The sequence below is a fragment of the Poecilia mexicana genome, unplaced genomic scaffold (genome assembly GCF_051168715.1).
Source record: "Poecilia mexicana isolate PSO_F unplaced genomic scaffold, ASM5116871v1 scaffold_7, whole genome shotgun sequence".
Taxonomy (NCBI): Eukaryota; Metazoa; Chordata; class Actinopteri; order Cyprinodontiformes; family Poeciliidae; genus Poecilia; species Poecilia mexicana.
In genome coordinates, this window is record NW_028263376.1 from 22,639,262 (window position 1) to 22,659,510 (window position 20,249).

Here is a 20,249-nt window from a genome sequence, read left to right on the forward strand (position 1 = left end):
TTGTGCTGTTGTGCATCATATATTTGTCTTGAAAGGGAAAGCAAGTTGAAGAATGACAGAAAGCTTGCAATTGGATAAAGTAAAGTGGTAGAAAGTTTCAAGCCTGCCTCACAGGAAGTTGGTTTGTTGATTGGTCCACAAACACTTCACAAACAGAAAGTCTGCTTTGATATGATGGGCCAGACCAGAGCAGTCTGGGCTCAGTCGGCAGATTGGTATATCCTAGGCCGAGGAGGTTAGCATGTTGAGTTAAGCAGTACTTTGCGGGGAGGGCATAAGTGGAAGCTCTGCAATACTGAATCCAAAGAAAATTCTCCTTTCACTCATAAACACAGTGAAATAATGCAACTAAACTCCTTGTTTTAGTTGGCTTCTGGACATTGAGATTCTCAACTTCCTATTTTACTTGTAAAAAGTCTCTTGAGTGAAACATTTCTGTCTTTCTCCAGATCTACATTGGGCACATAGTGAAGTACGGGGCTGCAGATGAAGATGGCCGCTTGCGGTCTGGTGATGAGCTCATCTGTGTGGACGGCACAGCGGTAGTGGGAAAGTCACACCAGCTGGTGGTTCAGCTGATGCAGCAGGCTGCCAAACAGGGTCATGTCAACCTCACGGTCAGACGCAAGACCGCCGGATACGGAGGTGATGAAAGTTTCTCGTTAAACATGTACATCTATCTATGTGTCATGCACGGTCACATTTGTGTTATGTAAACATATTGTTGCCAGTTGCTTCTTAGTTCATTTATCTGACCACTGTGCTCTCACCCTCTTTATCCCCAGTGTCAAAGGGAGAAGGTGACGTTCCCCCATCGCCGGCCTCCTCACACCACAGCAGCACCCAGGCTCCCAGCCTAACAGAAGGCAAGCGGACCCCTCAGGGGAGTCAGAACTCACTGAACACAGTCAGTTCTGGCAGTGGATCTACCAGCGGCATAGGCAGTGGCGGTGGAGGCGGCAGCGGGAGCGCTGTGATTCCGGCCTCTCTGCAGCCTTACGACGTGGAGATCCAGCGGGGAGAAAACGAAGGTTTCGGTTTTGTGATTGTGTCGTCCGTCTCCAGGCCTGATGCTGGCACCACATTCGGTAGGTGATTACAGGTCTATGAAATTTGTTTACCCTGTAGAAAAGCCAGAATTCTGTAAAGTACGCTGCTCTCTCACAGATGTACTCCTCATCCTGGCCCTCAGCAATATTTCCACCACATTCTCAATCCCACTTATGGCAATCTTAAACTTTTATGCATCGCAGCAACACACCAGACATGCATTCGGTAAAGTCGGTCAGGCTTTGAGGAGAAATTGCACAAACTGTCCTTGAACAAATTCAGTATAAAGCTCTGAGTGATGAACACAGATGTCATATCAAGGACCCTTGTGTATTTAGCTGTTACGGTGATGTAATGCGATGTGTCATAGGTGAAAGACGAGACTGGACGATACCCTAGCCACACTAAGTGTCCTGAGGAGGTTCCACTGATCCCAGGAGCTAATGGTGTTGCTTTCCAGAATGCAATTTTAGAATTAATGTGTTATTAACAATGACAGTCCTGGAAAACGACCTTGTCTGATCTTCTTCAGGCTTTAGCCGGTTTCTGTTTTTCCTTCTTCTCCTTTGTGTTTTAGTGTCTTTGCTCCTCCTTTATTGCTTGGCGTGACTAAGGCTGCTGCTATAGCGCCCTGCATTCGCTCCTCTAATTTGTTGTAACCGTGTGGGACACGGGCTGAAATCAAGAATTCATTTTTAACAAGTGACATTACTCTGAGCGTTCCTTCAGGATTTCTTAATGCCTGTCAGTTCTGCGAAAAACAAAAGCAGTTTCGTCTGATTGAGATCCCTGTAAGTGTCGGACAAAAACCATTTTCCCTTAAGTCTATCAAAACCCATCCCCCCAGCTGATCCCCTCGCTCCATGACCCAGAGCTGGTGTTGTGCTTAGCAGATTGGGTGTTAAATCCTTGTCAAGCCCTGTAATGTCCCATAACTCATTATTTAAATAAAGTGACAGCATACAAGTGCATTTTCAATCGAGGCAGAGGAGAGGTGAATGTGAAGAAAGGTTATGTAATTAATATGGATGCTGCACAGATTGCTGAGTGAAAGCGGTAGGAGAGATGGAGAAAGTGAAACAGGAGGAGAAGGACAACTGGAGAGAGCAGGGATTTTCCCTAAGTTACCATCAGGAGTCCTGAGCTCATTTTGATTCAACAATGTCCTGTCATGTTTTCGGTGCCCACCTGACTAGTCTGACATAAAGTCTTAAAGGGATAGCTCAGAATATGGTGAGGTTCTGTGAAAAGGTTATAAGCAGTTTGTATCACATGTGCAGTGTTTAACTTTCTCACAAGAAATCTACAATCTATCAATAACCCAAATTGTTGTTTACAGCTTCCAGACCATCACACCTAAAAAAACAAATGGTGTCTTGCACAAAATACAGATTAAATCAACGTTTGCTCATCAACTCCACTTCAAAGGATGGATAACAGAGATAAAATTGAATATGGTTTACTATTAACTTGCTGTTTTTGAATTTAAATTACGTAATTCTGAACTGGCAATTTTTAAGTTATATATTGTTCTTGCTTTGGTTATCAATGTTGTTAGCAATGGAAAGATGGCTATTACCTCTTATTTCTCATACCTGAAATTATATCTGATCTATCTGCTTTCAGCTGTAGGGATAGTATTTTTAGATGGACGTTTCGTCTCTGATGGTACAGTAGCTCTGATTTTCCTCTCTGAGCTTTTGTTTACAAAGATAAAAGAATACACTTGTTGCACGTTCGGTGCTTGCTTTAAATTTAGATTCTTCAGTCACATTTCTCTTGATGCCTTGTCTGTTGGCAACAGATGGAAAATAATCATTTGATTACAGAAATAATCCTTTTTCACTTTGGCTACTTCTGAAACAAACACCTGTTGAAACCATAAGTTTATTTTCATCTGATTAAAGCTGCAGCAACAAATGGTCACGTTCAGACTTATCTAAGCAAATGTCTGAGATCAGAGTTGTTTTTAAACAGTAGAAGTCCTGAGGAGTACAGTGTTAGAAATGTACTTCGTATGATGTTACGGTGGGTTAGATATGAGCTACTTATGATATTTTAACACAAGCTCACTTAAAAACTTTTGAACTTTCCCTTTAAATTCTTATCATTATCTCAGCCAAGGCACCACAGCTCAGATTGTATAAATACCCATTGATCCAATGATACATCAGATTCACAGATCTTTAATTAACATGTCAAGTTGTGGGACAAGAGGACAACCTTTGCATTTTTATTAAGGAGTACATCAATTATAGCTTGACTTCTCTTTTCTGTTTTTTTTATTTATTTTTTATCAAAGAATTAGTAATTTGTGTGCAAACTCCAATAGTTTCTCACTTTCATTTGGTGAACTTGGGACTTTGTGATTTGAATAATTAATCTACCCTCCTTTTTCTTTCTTCCATTATGTTTTCTCCTTGTTTCCCACTTACACTAAATGCAAATCAACACAAATAATCATCTCAATCAAACAAATCTATACCGCACACTGTCTTTAACATGAAAAAAAAAATACATAAACACAAACATCTAACATAAAAAGCTGGAAATGCTTGTGTGGCAATGCCCCACAAAATAGGCCGCATCATAGAGGGCAGCCCGGCGGACCGCTGCGGGAAGCTGAAGGTCGGGGACCGGATTCTGGCCGTTAACGGTTGCTCCATCACGAACAAGTCGCACTCGGACATTGTCAACCTGATCAAGGAGGCTGGCAACACCGTCTCACTCAGGATCATTCCGGGCGATGGTAAGGCTCTCATCTTTCGACATCACACGGATGTTTGATAATGCATCACGATGTGACTTATTCATGGTTGTAGTAGGAGGTAAAGGGCACCGATGCTTTTCAGAGACATGAGAACTTTTTTTTTTTTTTTTATCAGGGTGTGGAGCCTTGTGTAAGAAGCAAAATCACTATGTAGGAGTAAAGCAAAGTAAATTCTCCCTTTTCTCTGCTTTTTGTCCATTTAGTTTCTGGATTGAACACCAACACTTTTTCTTCTGGTGCTAAATTTCACCAACTTTTACTACTGAATGTAATACAATATCTCAGCACAAGCAGTCAACTTCCCAAAGCTGCGTGTTTCCTGCAGGTGTTTTAACGGCTGTTAAACGTAACAACATTTTGTCAATGTACAACTACAAACTGTTCTTTGAAAAACAGTTTAAATACAGTCAGACTGGATGCAGGGCCAGTGTGAGAACTATTATTCTGTAGTCTGGTTTCATATTCTCAACTGGATTTTGGTCTGGATTTTGACTAGGCCATTGAATCACAGGAATACACTTTTATCTATATTATCCTATGTGAGAAGTTGATATCTATAACTAGTTTAGAGCTTCTCTATTGGTGTCCTGGCTCCTTCTCTGACTAATGCTCTTTCTGTTTTAGTTTACAATCTAACTCTACTTTAATCATTATCCCTGAATTATCTGAAGTTTTTCTTGGTCAACTTCAGATCAAGAACAACTACACTACAGGATGTTGTGCACTACAGGATGCACTACAACATCCTGTAGAGCACAAACATTATGTTGTTTGTGCACTATTGTTTATAACAAATCTATGTAAAACAGCTGATCATAAACTTAGTGCACATTAAAGCTAAAGACGACTTGTACTGGATTGTATGCAGGTGTATAAGGGAGAGAGGGCCTGAATACATAATCATCTCACATTTTTCTTTTTTCTTTTTCCTTTCCTTTCACTTCAAAACAATATATCACATTGTATTGGTTTATCAGACAAAAATCCAACATAATGCACTGAAGTTTGGGTTTTCATCATGACATAATATGGAAAAGGTTAGTGAGGTTTGAATAGTTTTGCAAATCACTGTATGTCATGTCACTGTATGAAACAGGCTGATAGTTTAGAGCTATACTCCTTCCAACTGAAAGTATTATTAGACTGTAGCCTTTTTAAAATGTTGCATCTTAAGCTGGTCATAATAACACAAAACAATGAGAGGGAGCCTTTGGTTACATTTGTGTTGTTTTCTGATCCATGCAAAAGGGTCCAGTGTTGTCAGTGAGCAAAATAGCAGATGACATCATCACACACAGTTAGCATCAGATCAATACAGCTGCCTAAGGGTGATTTAAGAAACTCTTTTGAACATTTGGTTCAGCACAGAGCCTTTTTGAGACATCGCTCCGGGCTGAGGCATTTAATAAAAACACCCACTTAATTTAACTTCTTTTTCCCCCTATTTTCAGAATCTTCCAATGCTTCTCTGCTGACTAATGCAGAGAAAATAGCTACCATCACCACCACACACACACCTCAGACCACAGAGTCAAGGTAGGTGGTGATACATTTTTAATTTTCAAATTTCATAGGTAATAATAATAAAGCTTAATGTGGCATAAAATACTGTACATTGCCACATGTGAAATCTTTTTGTTTTCTTTCTGAAAGGAATCATTCGAAGTCAAAAGGTGCTCCTCCACCACCTCCTTCACAAACTCAAATGCAGGTAAGTGTCAGTATTTTCAATGCAGTTAACTGATGTTATACTTGTGATTGCCATGTATATGTTAAGACGTACATGAAGTCGTGGTGTACGTCTGCCTAAAACTATAACAAATGTGTTGAATCATTTAAGTGTTCTGGGAAAAACATTCAAAACTAGTTATAGTGTGTCTAAGCCCAAATAACCTATTTTTGGTTATAAACTGTTTAATTTGGTTTGTAAGGGTGCTGTTTTTATATTGGTTTTGTATAAATTTGTTTAGTTTTGCGATATTTTGCCAATCTAACACTCAAATAATGTTTATCTTTCTTGTGGTGAGGAAATTTGTGAATTGTCACCTCTCTAAACAAATACAAATTGATTTATGACAACAACAGTGAGTCTCTTGAGAAGAGCATAACTTTTGCGTAGTCCATCTGTAATTTAAAAAAGGGACTGGGTAAAAGAAGACATAGATATTCTTAGACCTTTTCAACCACAGTTTATTTTACTAATCAGTAGGGGGCAGTAACACACCGAGAGATGGACGTGTGTTAGTTGAAGGCTAAGAATGCAAATTAAACCACGGGTTGAGTTGAACTTTTCATTTCATTTCATTTCCTTTTTAGCAGCATTATAAAAAAAGGCATAATGTGCACATAAAGGCTTGGCAGTGAGCTGTAGGGGAAACTGACATGATTTATTTATTATTTAGCAGCAACATAAATTAAACTACTTTTTTTTTTTTTTTTACATTTGTTTGGATTCACAAAAAAAAAAACATAGATTGTAGTTTTTATATTTAACAGGTGTTAAAATGCCTGATAAGTGAGAGCAGTTATTCCATTGTTTTTGCACACCGGTACAACTGATGTCAGAGAAAACATTAAATATGTGTGACTTTGTTACTGCATTGCACAGTGATGGCATTTCAAAGTCAGCTCAGTCATTCTTTTTGGTTCCTTTATTAACGAACTGAAAGAGTTTTGCTTTTATCAAAGAAAAGATGGAAAGGAATATAGTGATATCGTTAAATATACCCACATTGGTATGAACTTTTCTCTAACATTTTGTTGACTAGTCTAATTATGTTCTCACACAGAAATCTTGTGTTTGAAGCAAACTTTGGATGAGTGTGGAAACTTTGGGGTGCAGCCCTTGTGCTGCCCTTGCTTGGTGATCTGTACCCTGCTCATATGTACTTCTGCATTAATTATTCATGCATTCCACTGTACTGTACTGCCATTGCCATTTTGAGTTTTTTTTTTTTTTTTTTTGTGGAACACAACTTGATTAGTTCTGAAGTTTGGACTTGTCCCTCGCTGTCCTCATCACAATGAACAAGTCACTGTTTCCTAGTGTTTCTTGTGTGTAGATATGTACTTTTTCTTACACCACAGGATGCCGAGTACTATTCTGTGGACCTTGAGAGGGACAGCAAAGGATTTGGCTTCAGCCTAAGAGGAGGCCGGGAGTACAACATGGACCTTTACGTGCTGAGACTAGCCGAGGATGGGGCTGCTGTCAGAAACGGCAAGATGAGGGTATGAAACTCACAAGTTCCCTCTGATTCTCTGCTAAGAACATTTTGCCAGGCCAAATTTCCTCTTTTCGCATTATTTATGAGGCCACTTTATCACTTAGCTGTCTCAGTTACTTACCTTCTCTGTTGTAGGTGGGAGATGAGATTCTGGAGATTAACGGTGAGAGCACAAAGAACATGAAGCATTCACGAGCCATTGAACTGATCAAGAACGGAGGTCGGAGGGCGCGGCTTGTCCTGAAGAGAGGCGATGGATCTGTACCTGAATATGGTAGGTTAACATGCAGCAGATGCTTTTCTCCTCCTCCAGTAAAGAAGTCTGATATTTTTTTTCATGTAGTAAACTCAGTGGAATAGAATATGTATTTCCTTGAACAGATACATCTTTATTGTATATTTAACAATATTTCAGGATAATAAATGCATATTTTGTTGTATCGGCCCCATGTAGAAAACTTGAAAAATCCAGCTTTTTAGGAATATTTTTCCATTTCTTTTTGCAGTCTTTAGAGATCTGGCCAGAATTTTTATGCACTCTTCTCTTCAGCTTCAGTTTTTGGTTGAGGACTTGCATAGATGACCATGAAAGAAGGTGGATTTTGTCTCTGTCAAGCCTTTTATGTGTTGATTTGGTATGTTTTCTAGATCATTACTTTAAAAAAACAACAACAAAACAAAACAAAAATCAATGTTGATCTGAGACTACTGAAATTTCATGTTAAAATCAAGATCATCTTGTATCTCTAGTTTATTTTGCCATGCACTCATTGAGACACACCTGAACTGTGTGTCTAGATTAACCTTCTAATCCATATTTCTTTAGAATTCTCATTTTTCTTATTGTTGAATAAATGTATTCAAGAAAGGATTGAGATTTCAGAAAGATTAATACAAATTGTCACTACCTTTTTACCTTTAAGTTAAAGCCAATAAGTGAGGAGATCTGTATTGATAAAAGAATGACTAAAACATATATAGTGGGATTTATACAGGAAGCTGGAGAGTAAAGATGCTCCATAGGTTCAACAATGCCTTTGCTCTTCGTAGCTCTGTTCTCTACTGTTGTATTATTTCTCATAGCAATCCAGAAGTTTATGTTGTTGGGGATAATTTTTAAAAATTGAAATGAAGAATATTTTTGTCTTTCACACCAAAGCCCGTCTTCTCTCAACGGATGTACTGTAAAACAGCTTGTCTGTTCTATTTGTCTTCTTCTCTCGCCTCCTCCTCCTTCCTTCTCTCTGATCGTCTCTTGTTGCTGGGCTCTTCCTCCTCTCTCCAGCGATGATGGCTCCTCATCTCGCTGTTGGTACATTGAGGAATGACAAGATGGGAGAGCCCTGTTTCTACCTAATGGGCCAAAATCAGACAACGGTTTGTAGTAAAAAAAAAAACAAAAAAACAACGACAACTCTGTCCCAGTTCACTTTCCCTGTCATCTCCCCTCGCCTCACTTTGAGTTTTTATACAGCCTTCCAGCTCATCCTGACCTGCATCCTACTTTGTTTGTGTTTGTGTGCGGATGTGTTTACACTGTAGACATATTTTATGTCTCGTCACGCTTGAATTAAACTGTACTTATGTGGCTTCTGTCAGTCCATATAAACAGTACCCTCCTGCCACTTAAAGAAAACCTTCTTTTTTTTTTTTTCATGGAACTAACTTAATGCCACCACTCATCACATGCTGCTGCCATAGCAACCTGTGTTATTTGGCAGACATTCAGCCAAATGCACATTTTAAATTTGGTTTTGGTTTGTTTTGGTGTGCCTTTGTCATACTGTTTGGAATGACCTCCTAGGTGCCTGCTGTGTCATTGATAACCGCTGCCCTTCACTTGCTGATGTGTTGCTCCTGCTTTTGCTGATGTAACCCGTTTAAACATGTAAACTCAAGTCCCAGAGAAGATTTGTGTTTTTTTTTTTAATTATTATTATTATTCTTGCAAAGATTTAAATTTGAATCTAACATATAAATTTAGAAAAGGCTGCTTGTTTATTTGGAAAACATGCAGCATATTAAAAGAACGCATCTTTGCATGATATTCATAGCTGCATTGATATGTGTTGTGCCAGTGCAAGAAATCACATAATGCAACAGAAAAGTCATCTGTGCAAGATGCAGTAAATGTAACTCAAATCTATTTGCATTCATCAAATCCGTCTCCCTTTTTTCCTTTCCTGCAGACGGCAGCAGTGACGGGCACCCTCCCACACCCAGGGCACAAAACACTCCGGAAGTGAGAACGTTGCCACCAAAAAGCCGATACCACACCTCATTGGAGTCCAGTTATCCACCAGACCTTCACAAACCATCACGCCTGGAGGAGGCTGCACGTGGCCGAGGTATGGACAAAAACAGGGACTGGGCTGGCTCGGATCTGATGGACTTCCACGGCCGGCAGTTTAATCCCCATCATCATCACACCTGGAATAACAGTCACAGTCAAAGTACCCTCCGACAGCAGTCTCCCGACAACAACAACGACAGCAGCGCTGGCAACAAGAAGAGCCGAGGCCACAAAGTCAAGAAGTCTGAATCGGAGAGTGGTATCTCCAAGCTCCTGAAAACTCTGAGGAAGGACAACTCGGGAAAGAAGGCTGCTGCTGCCGAAAAACTGCGGGGTCGAGAGCTCTCGAGCAGCAGTTCTACCTTGGACAGAAAGTTTCAGTTGCACCGTCGTGGCTCCCTCGATCGCTCACCAACCAGGAAGCGCAACTCGTCTCCAGATCGTCGGCGGGCAAAATCCATGGACCGCAGGGCAGAGCGTGCGCACCGGGACCACACACCTGAGAAGGAGTACGATGATGGAGGGTTCCTCTCGGTCACCCCTGAGCGGAAACTATTTGAACGGAAGCTCCTCAAGGAGTCCCAGGTAGCTGGACGAGTGAGCGAGTCGTCCACCCCGGAGCGCGTCAACAACAGAGGGGATTCTCTCCCCAGAGGCCGTGCGTATGAGAAAGCTACCAAGAACGACAATCTTCTGAGAGACTCTTCCTCGGAGAGGAAGGAGGAGAGGCACCGGATGAACGGGACAATGGAGAGGCGATACAGATCGGAGCGGGACTCTTCCCCTGACAGCAACTATAGCCGGGATGAGCTGAACTATGCAGCAGCGCCCAGACTGAAGGACTACTACAGCATGATGAAGAACAACGCTGCACACAACAATGCTACCTACAACAAGACAGGACCCATCAATATCGCCGGAGGCCGCAGCTCAAACCAGATCCCTGAGCCCAAGAGAAGGCTGTACAAAGAAAATTCTAAAGACCTCAGTATCTAGAGGGAGGAAGAGTACCCTCGCTGCTCTCTCCTCTGTCCGTGCAAACTACGTAACATACACTGGAATTGGACTTGTAACAATACTAACTCTTATTCTTTATTTGGTTGAATTGTTTATGAATTGATTTGATTGACTAAACTACTTGTGGTCCCATCTAGAGATTTATAAAAACAGCAGGAGTACAATCCCTCTATCAGTTTATACTGGTTGTGTTGTCATTGTTCTTGTTATTTTGAGCATAACAGAGGTTGTTGTACTGTAGTAAAGGTATTGTATGTGCCTGCATATGAAATCAGTAATATTGCTTTTTGTAGGCATTGTTGACTTTAAATATTTGTTCCCTTCAGAGGTCTGAATAATGCTTCCATTTGTGGTAAATCCTAAGTCCTGAGCTTGTTTTTGAAATGATTTTAGGTGTCCTTTTTGCTCCTGAGTTACTGACACTATAGCTACTGATGGTTCACAAGAACTGTGGGAGTAAAGCAAAGCTCTACATTTAAATTGGATGGTGAAACTAGAGTGTTAAATTATAAATAGTAATAATATATGAAATTTCTAATTTTGCTCTATTTATTTTGAATTTCACTCACATCTTGAGTGAGCTTAATTAAATCTTTTAAGGGCTGAGGTAGAAGTGTAAGCATGCTGTACTTCAACTTGTGTTGCATCATTGTTTGACAGCCCATATTAATATTTTCAGTGACTCTGAGGCCCTTTCTACACTAACACAGATGTTTTCTGCTGTGCTTCCACCTACCATCCACAGAGTTTCCGATTAAAAAATACATATAAAAAAGCACTCTGAAGCGAAGATTGGTTAAAAAAAAACTTCCTCTTCACTGGATGTCCGAAGATTATATAGGAAACAATGACCTAGAGAAACACTTTTCATAGACCTGATGCACATTTCTTTGCTAGAAACCACGGCATCAATAGAGCCAATTAAATTTTTCTTTTCTTCAAAAGAAGGCTGAAGTTAAAGAACATATTTACTAATTTTTACAGCTTTTCTTTTTCAAATGTGTTCAACCTTATATCTCACAGTAGATCTATTTATTCCCATCAATTTTTAATATATCTAGAGAGGTTTAGTTTGGAGTTGAGTTTTTGGTAAAAGAAAGTGAAGAATATATATAAAATAAAAGTCAATGTGTGCTATAAATGTGTTTACTGGATATGTGGTGATTAACCAAAATTGTGACTTAACATCTGACTTTGTAATTGCCTGCTCTTCCTTTCTGTGCTACAAACTGTAACAGTGGAGTAATTATTCCCACATTGCTCTTGATTTGTCCAAACTCTCCTCTCATTCAGCTTCAAATATAAGCTGAAGAAGATCTGAGGGCAAAGGACAAACTCAGTGAAAGGAAATATGACGCCAGTTGTTTTAAAAGAATCTTTACCCCTAGCACCACTTTAACCAGGATTAAAATTTTTTTTAAATGGTCATTAATGCTAGTATTATCACCACCTGTTGGCGAAGCACAGTTATTGCAACATTTAAAAGTTGTACTACTGAATACAGATAGGCTTTTTTTAACGACGAAAGCACTGAAAATATCTAGAGTAGTATAGCTGGGGCCTGAGACTTTTTGTTTAAACCAAATAACTAGTTTTGCCCTTCTCTAAACTGAATCAGCCTCTTTCAACTACATCCAAATCTGTTCATGACAGAGTGAGTTTCCCAAATTTCTCAAAAAATCCTGTGTAGTAATTTAGAAAAGTCTGCATTTTTGCCATACTGCCAGCTGAAGCTGCCACAAAGTACGTTTGTTCAGATATGCCAAAAAAAATAAATAAATAATTACCCCTGTGCAAGATGCATGTGTAAGTTAAAATGTAGTGTAACAACCTTGTTAGGCCTAAAGAAACACTGTAATCCTCAACACTTATTTCTAGCCCAGTTCTCATATTTATCACACCCATTGTCCATCCTCTGGGCCCTGACACATTGAGCTGATGAGGTTTGTTGGCACGGTAACGTACAGTGAGTCCTGCTGGACGAGACAACCACTTCTGCCACTCTGAGCCACACTGTCACGCCACTGAAGTCTGACTGCTGCTTTTTCATGTTTTCGATTTTATGTGATTATTCTCCGTTTTATGTTTTGTTTGAAAACTAGAACTATATATTGGATGAACCACAACAAATGCATTGTTTCATCACCGGTGTCACTATGGTACTGTATTCAATAAAAATACAAAACCAAACAAAAAATGAGAGAGAGAGAGAGAGTCACAGTTAGGAGGTTGGTCATCACCTGTAAAGAGATTTTCTCTCCCAATGTAACTACTAGGAACTTGTCAAGGAATAAAATGTTGCCTTTTTCTTGCACAAAACAGAAATTTATGAAGAACCTCTGCAGTGAGGAATGTGATATTGTGTTTATATCTCTGAAATGGACCTGACAATTTATGGTAAATATGTTGATTTACTCTGGGTCGGGTATATAAAGACATTTTAGAAATGAAAGACTGTATTTGGTCAATCAACAGCTGTTAAATGGTTTGAATCTCTCTATGGTTAGCCTGCCTTTGTATTATAAAGCACTTGTATGCAGTCCGTGTTCTTCAAGCATTATTTCTTGCAGTGTGCTCCAGACATAATGCTGTCTCTGTGTTGATAAAAGCAGTACATGTATATGGGCCAATCTTTTTTTATATAACTATGCATATATAAATACTACATTGTCCATAGCTTTATTTGACCCATGAAGCTATACATAACATTAGTCAAAGTAAAAGTAGATGTGGACTTATCCAGCTTCTTTTCCTTCAGATGGATTACAATGTATATGTAGCTATCAAAAGAAGTCTGTGGATGCTATTTTTATTATCAAATAAAGTTTTGCATACAAATTCAAAAGGAATTCAGTTCTCTACATAGCTGCTTGCTATACATAAGCGTTTTTATTTTCTTTGTCTCTTTCTGTAAAAAAAAAAAAAAAAAGCACACTAAATTTCAACATGAAATGTGCCATCCATTTGTCTTATTGGAAGAAATTTGTCCCATTGAGAAGAAATTACTTCAACATTGAAAACCTTTTTCTTCTATTTGTGTAGTTTTTTTGGGGGGGGGTTGCTGCTGAAAGCATCACATTTACTTTCAAATGGATGTATCATACCCAACACTTATCATATATAGAATTTTTGTTAAAGAGAAACTTTATGCAGTTCCCACATTTGAATTGTGTAAAATGATAAGCAATGATTCATTCTCACAATAACTCTTTGGATCTGAAGGTTCTGTTTTACTTTAAGTCCTCTCGTTGAAAATTCATGCAGGGAATAAAAAGAATATTAATCTATGAATAAATAATTTATGCATGTGTAATCCCAGAGCAATGAGCTCATATTTTAGTAATGATTTCATTTTTATTCTTGTTGTCTAAAACTATCTGTTAAATTATGATCCATTCTTTACTCTTCTTTAGTTTTCTGGTGTATCATTTTAGTTATAATATCAGTATATTCTTCTGTGCACCGTTTGTATTTCTCCACATGCATAACCTTTGTTTGAAGGTCTCTTTTGGTAATATAAATAAGTATTAATCCTTAATCTTTATTAACCTTTTATTTCTAAGGCAGCGTTCATAATCAGATAAACCATGTTGTGTCATGTCCATTTATATTTATATGTATCCTTGTTAAGATTAATATCTTAATCCCTTTATTCTGCTAGAATCTAAATCCAAGGTGACCTGAGACTGAAATTAGATTATATTAGCTTTGGAGGCACCACATAAAGAATATTTTAAATGTTATTTAAAAATTTAATATAATATATTTATGAGGTAGACATCACCAAAGCCGGCTAAAAATAAAGTAGAAATTGACTCCAGACATAAATGCATTTTGAATAGGTCATTGACATTTATTTATTTGAATAAATATACTACAGTCATATGAACTTTTCCACCCAAGTTATAATTAAAACATAAACAGGATGAGTCATTTGCAAAGTGCGATTTATTTTACGTTGCCTTGATTACATGCCTCTACATTCAAAAATAAGCCAGTATCATATAGGATCCAACTGATAGAGAATAACATTTTTTTCCCCTTTATTCTGAGGAAATAAATACTCGTAGACTGGTAAGTTGGATATTCTGTACATACAGGAACAACTCTGTTATGGGCTGACCTTTCCTGCAACTGTCTTTAGGTTGAACCAAGTCGTTTGTACAAATAAAAAAGAGGAAGTTATTTCTGTAGACGTTAGTCTTCAGTCGTTTCCCTGGGGGAGCGGAAGTCTTCTTCTTGGATAGTGGATTATGAAGCCTGTGCCTGTTGCTCCATTTATGCAGGAGACACGGAGCTGGAGGACACAGAGGAGGCCTCGGTTTTGGAGGCAGTGGTGGATGCTCCCTCCTCCTCTTCGAAGGGATTCTTTCCGCAGCACAAGGTGGTGATCATGCAGTGGCGGAACTGCTTGTTCAAGCAGATGTAGATCATTGGGTTGTAAATGGAGGCTGTCTTGGCAAAGAAAGCTGGGATGGTCATAAAAAGAGGTCCAAACTCAGAACCCTGATGTGTGAAGATGTACCAGGCCACACTGGCGTACGGTGTCCAGCAAATCAGGAAGCCGATGACCATGATAATGACCATGCGGGTGACTTCCCTCTCAGCTCTCTGGGTGGTCTCGGACTCCTGCTGGGCGGCAGCAGCCTCCTTGACGGCACAGAGCAGACGGCCGTAGCAGAAGAACACAATGACAAGAGGAATGCAGAAGTGGCAGATGAACATGTAGATAACAAAGGACTCATTGTTGAAACCCTCTGCACGGGTATAGTAGTCGATTCCGCATGAGCACTGCATGCCCTCTGGGATGTAACGAGACCAGCCGACAAGAGGGGGGGCAGCACAGGCATTGGCCATGATCCAGGTGAAGACCAGACCCATAATAGCATGATTCTCACCAAAGCGGAAGTTGCTGATGGGCTTGCAGACAACCAGCCACCTTTCAACAGCCAGAACAACCAGTGACCAGAGACCGATTTCACCACCCAGGGTAGCAAAGTATCCTTCCAGATTGCAGCCAAGGCGCCCGAGGACAAAGTAGCCATGCATAGAGGTGTAGATCGTTGTGGTGAATCCTCCAAACACCATGAAAAGGTCAGCCACAGCAAGGTTGAGCAGGATGTAGTTTAGAGGGGTTCGCAGCTTCTTGTGTTCGATGGTGACATAGAGGGTGAGGAAGTTGATGGGGAAGCCGACGAGAATGAGGAAAAACATGTAGGCACCCAGACAGGCGTAGGCTGCTGGGCTGACAAGGTAGTACTGAGGATATTCATAGGGACTCCGGACAATACCAGTGGTATTAACCATAGGGACATAAAAATAGGGTCCCTCTGTGCCGTTCATGGTTGCGGCTTGTGGTTGCTCTCAGCCCCTTGGTGGTGTTTCTTCTGGCTGTTGGAGATTACGATGGAGATGGACCTTGCTACAAATGGATCTGGTGGCCTCAGCTGGGCTTTTAAAAGCCCCATCGTGGATTATCAGTTTCCAAATCTGTCAGCACAAATTGATTTAGGCCACAGTTAATATCTAATCCAGCCGTCACTGCAAACATAATTGACCACTCATCAAGATATTAAGATTACAGCTGCTCATGCCTGTCTTGGAGCTGTTCAATAGATACCTACTACAAACCTTGATTGGAAACCAGCTATATTGTCCACAGAAATAAACGGTAAACAACCAGTTTGAGTTGACATGATGATTTAAATTGTCACTTCAGATATCCTGTCCCTAGAAGGTAAATTATACATCCTAAGCACCAACTGGACGATTTCCTAAAAATCTTTAATGTGTTTGGTAAAAATAATTTGCGTATTTGTTCAAAAATATATGTAAAAAAAAAATCATTATTATTATGCAGGGCAATGTTCCTTAATGCATTGAAGTACTCATATGTATGACTAGCTGATAAAGGAGTTAAACATGAAAATACGTAGTTTTCAAATGGGAGTCTTTTAGTGAAAAAACAGTCCTCCTCTCTGAACAGTGTCTGGGAGGCTGTGATTGCTGCTGCACAATAAGTTGGTCATCAACAGATCAGTAAACTCATAGACTCCATGAATGGAAGAAAAGAACCATGGCTACATTAGTCACTGATTTTTTAAAGTCTGTTATGTTTATCGGAAAGGTTTAAGTTGTGTGTTCATAATTCTCTCTTAAACAGATACAAATAATAAAAGTAAGATGCGAAAAAGTGTATTTTTTTATTTAGTTGTGTTGTAATAATTCTGAACTATAATTGTTGCCCAATAATTGTGTACTTAAATACTCCTAAGGAAGTCAGAGCCCCACTTACACTTTCTTAAACAATCGTGTTTGACATTTTTTAAACATTTTGGATAAGCTGAGGGCATTGTAGTTGGTGATTAACAAAAATTTGGAGGTTGCTGTGCCTGACTTCAGGCCTGTCTTCAGCGTCAGGAAACACCCTTAATCAATAGAGACTATAAAAAAACACACAGTGAGATACACACTCATACGTAAGTACATTTTAGAACCCAAGCATGTACAGGGACAACATGCAAAAAAAAAAAGTTGCAGGCAGTAACTGCACTAACTGCACCAATGTTGTCCTATATCATATTATTATAGTATAATAATAACATAACAATACATCATACACATCATATAATGGGAGATATTTCAGCTCCTTCTGTTGTGACCGTTTAAAACATCAAGCATCATCTTTAGATAATAGTTATATTTTGTTTTCTGTACCATTTAAAAAATATGTTCATGTTGTTACTGAACTCAGCTAAACCAAGCGGACTGTTATCAGAGGTTCCCTGTATTCCACTGAATGTAGAGCAGAGGCCAGAGTGTTGCTTAGCTGTTGGTAAAGAGCTCAGCACTTTCCTAATGGGTGTTGTATTAAAGAGATTTGGAGCTTATGACTGTATTCCTTTCACAAGCCTGTAATGGATTTAATAGTGCAAAGGGTCACTCTCGCTTTGTAGGATGCAAGCTTCTCAAGACGATATACCGTCTTTGCCTTGTTCTTCTTTATGTGTTAGTTTTTCCAGAAGCAAAACAAAACATTTGTTCAATGTCTCTAAAAAGATATTTTGACTGTAAAATGTAATTCTTGGATTACACACTGGGTTAGCCATTTTCTTTTTATTCTGAAAATGCTTGTTTATGTTTATTAATTCTCAAGAAACATGAATATCATTTGCTCATTTGTAATGTAAAGAAAATGAATTTAGAACTGTACTGAGATGTTGAATACCAACAGGTAATATATTAAAACAGTGTAATGAGCATTTGATACTTGATATGTCAGCTATGACTGTCATTGTAGAAAAAAAGCAAACAAACTCTGTTTTACACTCAGATGCAATGGTTGCTATATTAAATATGCCAGACTGAATAGTCTCTCTCCCTAAAGTCATTCCAATTGCTTTTGCAAATGCAAAGAATTGCAGAAAACCACCTGTTATTATGTTTTTCTTCTTGGTTTGTTTAACGCGTGTTTCCTTTCTTTATGGGAAAGTTAAAAGGTTATAAAAACTGCTTGTGAACTTGTTTTTATAAAAGGATAAACCGTAAACAAAGCATTTATCTTTTTCACTTTGCTGTTTTGCCCTCAAGATTGAGCATTGTTTAATGTCTCTGCTGATCTTTAAAAATAAAACACCAAAAGCACCAAAACAAGAGACCAAATGAAAAATGTGCTCTGTGGTGAATATTAAGTGAAACTGATAGTCTCCAAATAATTTTTTTATTATCAGGTTCTATAAAAAACATTATTTGCTTGACTATAGCAAGTCATCTCATGTCTTCATAACTCAATTCAAATTAATTCATGATGCACTTCTAAAACAATTGACTTTGACCAAAGTGCTCTGTAAGAAATTTGGAGAAGAAAACTGTTGTTGAATATTATGCACAGTCAAAACAACATGGACATACGACGTAAGATCAGGTAAATATTAATCAATCTGATTTCTCTTTCACGAATACAAATATTTCACTAAGTATGTTACAAGTTCACACACTAAAGTCACCCACAAACAACTTGTTTTCACAGTTAAAATCCTGGTTTTTGTTTAACATTACTGTCAAAATGTAAATTCAAAATATGTAACAATGTGAGCAAACATCTCCACTTTCATCAGTCATGTAAATGGTCTTTGGTCTGGAATTTGTTGGTCCAGATGCAAGTTGGACATCTTAAGTGTCAGTAGTCTATTCAAACTGTGAAAGTGGCTGGAAGATTCTCAGGTGTAACTTTTCTCAGGACTGAACAGTCAGATCCCAAGGCAGACTTGCTGACTTGAATATTTCCCTCTTGAGAACCTTTTGTTCCACTGCAGAATAACAAACTAGTAATCATTTTTAATGATTAAATGCTATAATGCTGTTTTCATCAAAGGGAAATAAAGTTGGAGTTGAGGATTACTGATATCTTAATATGAACTTTAACAATCATTTTATAGTGTGATAGAAATTAGTAAGGAAAATAAAACAAATGTTAATATTAATGTTAGTGGGGGCTGCAGTTGGCATCTGTGATTTTTTTTTATAGCCACAAAGCCACGAAGATTAACTTAGACGTTATGCAGAGAAAGAGGTGCTCTACTGCCCCCCTCTGGACGTTAAAGTAATTGCAAGGATTTAGAATTCATCACCAAACATTATGGTTTTATGTTAAAAAGTGATTCCACTCTCAACCTAATTGTGCCAGTGTTGATGACAGGAAACAAGTCTTTTTAATTTGTGGAGGAATCTCGACAGATTTTCTGTTTTTACAAAATTGTTTTAATTTAGCAACAGCAGAGGGGTTTGCAGCGTGAACAGCTTGGTTAAGGTCATGCACTGCCTCTCAATTAGATGTTAATCTGGACTTTGACAAGGACAAAACTTTATTTGCTTTTTTCTTGTGTCCCAAAAGTGTCCAGGTCTTCCAAAATTCCTCTTTAGCCAGCCCACAGAATATTTTCAAAACTTTCAGGGATCATTGAGATGTTTTCTGACAAATGTTAAGACTGGCTTTTGTGGGCTATTTGGTTTTCACCTTGGAACTCTGTAGTAGACGCCATAGTTTATATTTTATGACCTGGATGTCTTTTAGAGTAGTTTTGATAGAACATCTATTTCATTCACCACTTTTCTGTTTTCTCCATTTGTTAATACTATGGAATCTCCTGAGGACTAATCTGTTCTTTAACATTGTGAAATTTTCAATTCATAGAATTTTAATGGAGGATCATGATCCTACTAAAAATCCTTTAACATGCATGCAATCTTATTACCTGTAAATTGACAGAAGACCGCAAAAGTTGAGTTTGATCAATTGAAAACATTACAAGATCTAGAAGAAAGTTGTGTAAAAACTGACAACAATGTAGCTGGCAGAACTCACAAGTTTCTCAGATATGTCAGTATCACTTTCAGGGTTGTCTTTCACTCAGACCTACAATTTATCTTACCCATATTTTGCTGGAGAAACTTTGACAAACGTTGGCACAAGCTGGCTGGCTGTTAAAGATGACTGTGGTTTTTAGAGGACAAACGAGTGGGCAGAGTGTGAAGCTCTCTCACTCTGCCCACAGGAACTCTCTTGCTGAGTGACCGGTAGAGAGGAGGGAACACTGTGACCAGGACATGGCACATTCTGCACCTCCAGCTCCCACATACAGTTCACACCGCGGAGTTAGACATCATCAGGCCCGTAAGAGCAAAAATAACATCAGACAATGTCCAGCATCTTGAGATCAGTTTTATGTTCGAAGGAAAATATGATTTGATCAGCATTGATCATGATTTAAATTAATTATTCTAACTTTGTTTAAATATTCATTTAAGCAAAGACAAAAAGACAATATTTACACAGTCACCCAAAAATAATCAGGTCTACTTTATTTAAATATTTAATATTAAGTATTTTAAT

At 38.6% G+C, this 20,249-nt stretch overlaps 2 protein-coding genes across 5 annotated transcripts in view; one reads left to right on the forward strand and one right to left on the reverse strand.

Moving 5' to 3' along the window:
- LOC106905023 (membrane-associated guanylate kinase, WW and PDZ domain-containing protein 1-like) overlaps positions 1-13,202 on the forward strand; it is a 106,341-nt gene extending 93,139 nt beyond the window's left edge. For 3 of the 4 annotated variants that reach the window (XM_088007265.1, XM_088007266.1, XM_088007268.1), the window contains 8 exons: positions 450-645; positions 786-1,088; positions 3,596-3,799; positions 5,272-5,356; positions 5,474-5,531; positions 6,908-7,051; positions 7,183-7,321; positions 9,237-13,202. In XM_088007265.1, the coding sequence (XP_087863391.1) occupies positions 450-645; positions 786-1,088; positions 3,596-3,799; positions 5,272-5,356; positions 5,474-5,531; positions 6,908-7,051; positions 7,183-7,321; positions 9,237-10,336 (2,229 nt within the window). In that variant the 3' untranslated portion in view covers positions 10,337-13,202. The remainder of the gene's footprint in view (positions 1-449; positions 646-785; positions 1,089-3,595; positions 3,800-5,271; positions 5,357-5,473; positions 5,532-6,907; positions 7,052-7,182; positions 7,322-9,236) is intronic. The other variant, XM_088007267.1, reaches the window with a different exon arrangement.
- Positions 13,203-14,590: 1,388 nt separating this feature from the next.
- LOC106905024 (rhodopsin) lies at positions 14,591-15,781 on the reverse strand. Its single transcript, XM_014969613.2, has one exon. The coding sequence runs from the start codon at positions 15,698-15,700 to the stop codon at positions 14,636-14,638; it is 1,065 nt and encodes a 354-aa protein (XP_014825099.1). The 5' UTR covers positions 15,701-15,781; the 3' UTR covers positions 14,591-14,635.
- Between the last annotated feature and the right edge of the window lie 4,468 nt (positions 15,782-20,249).

Coding starts and splice junctions, on each gene's coding strand:
- LOC106905024 (XM_014969613.2), bottom strand. CDS start 15,700: ATGAACGGCACAGAGGGACCCTATTTTTATGTCCCTATGGTTAATACC.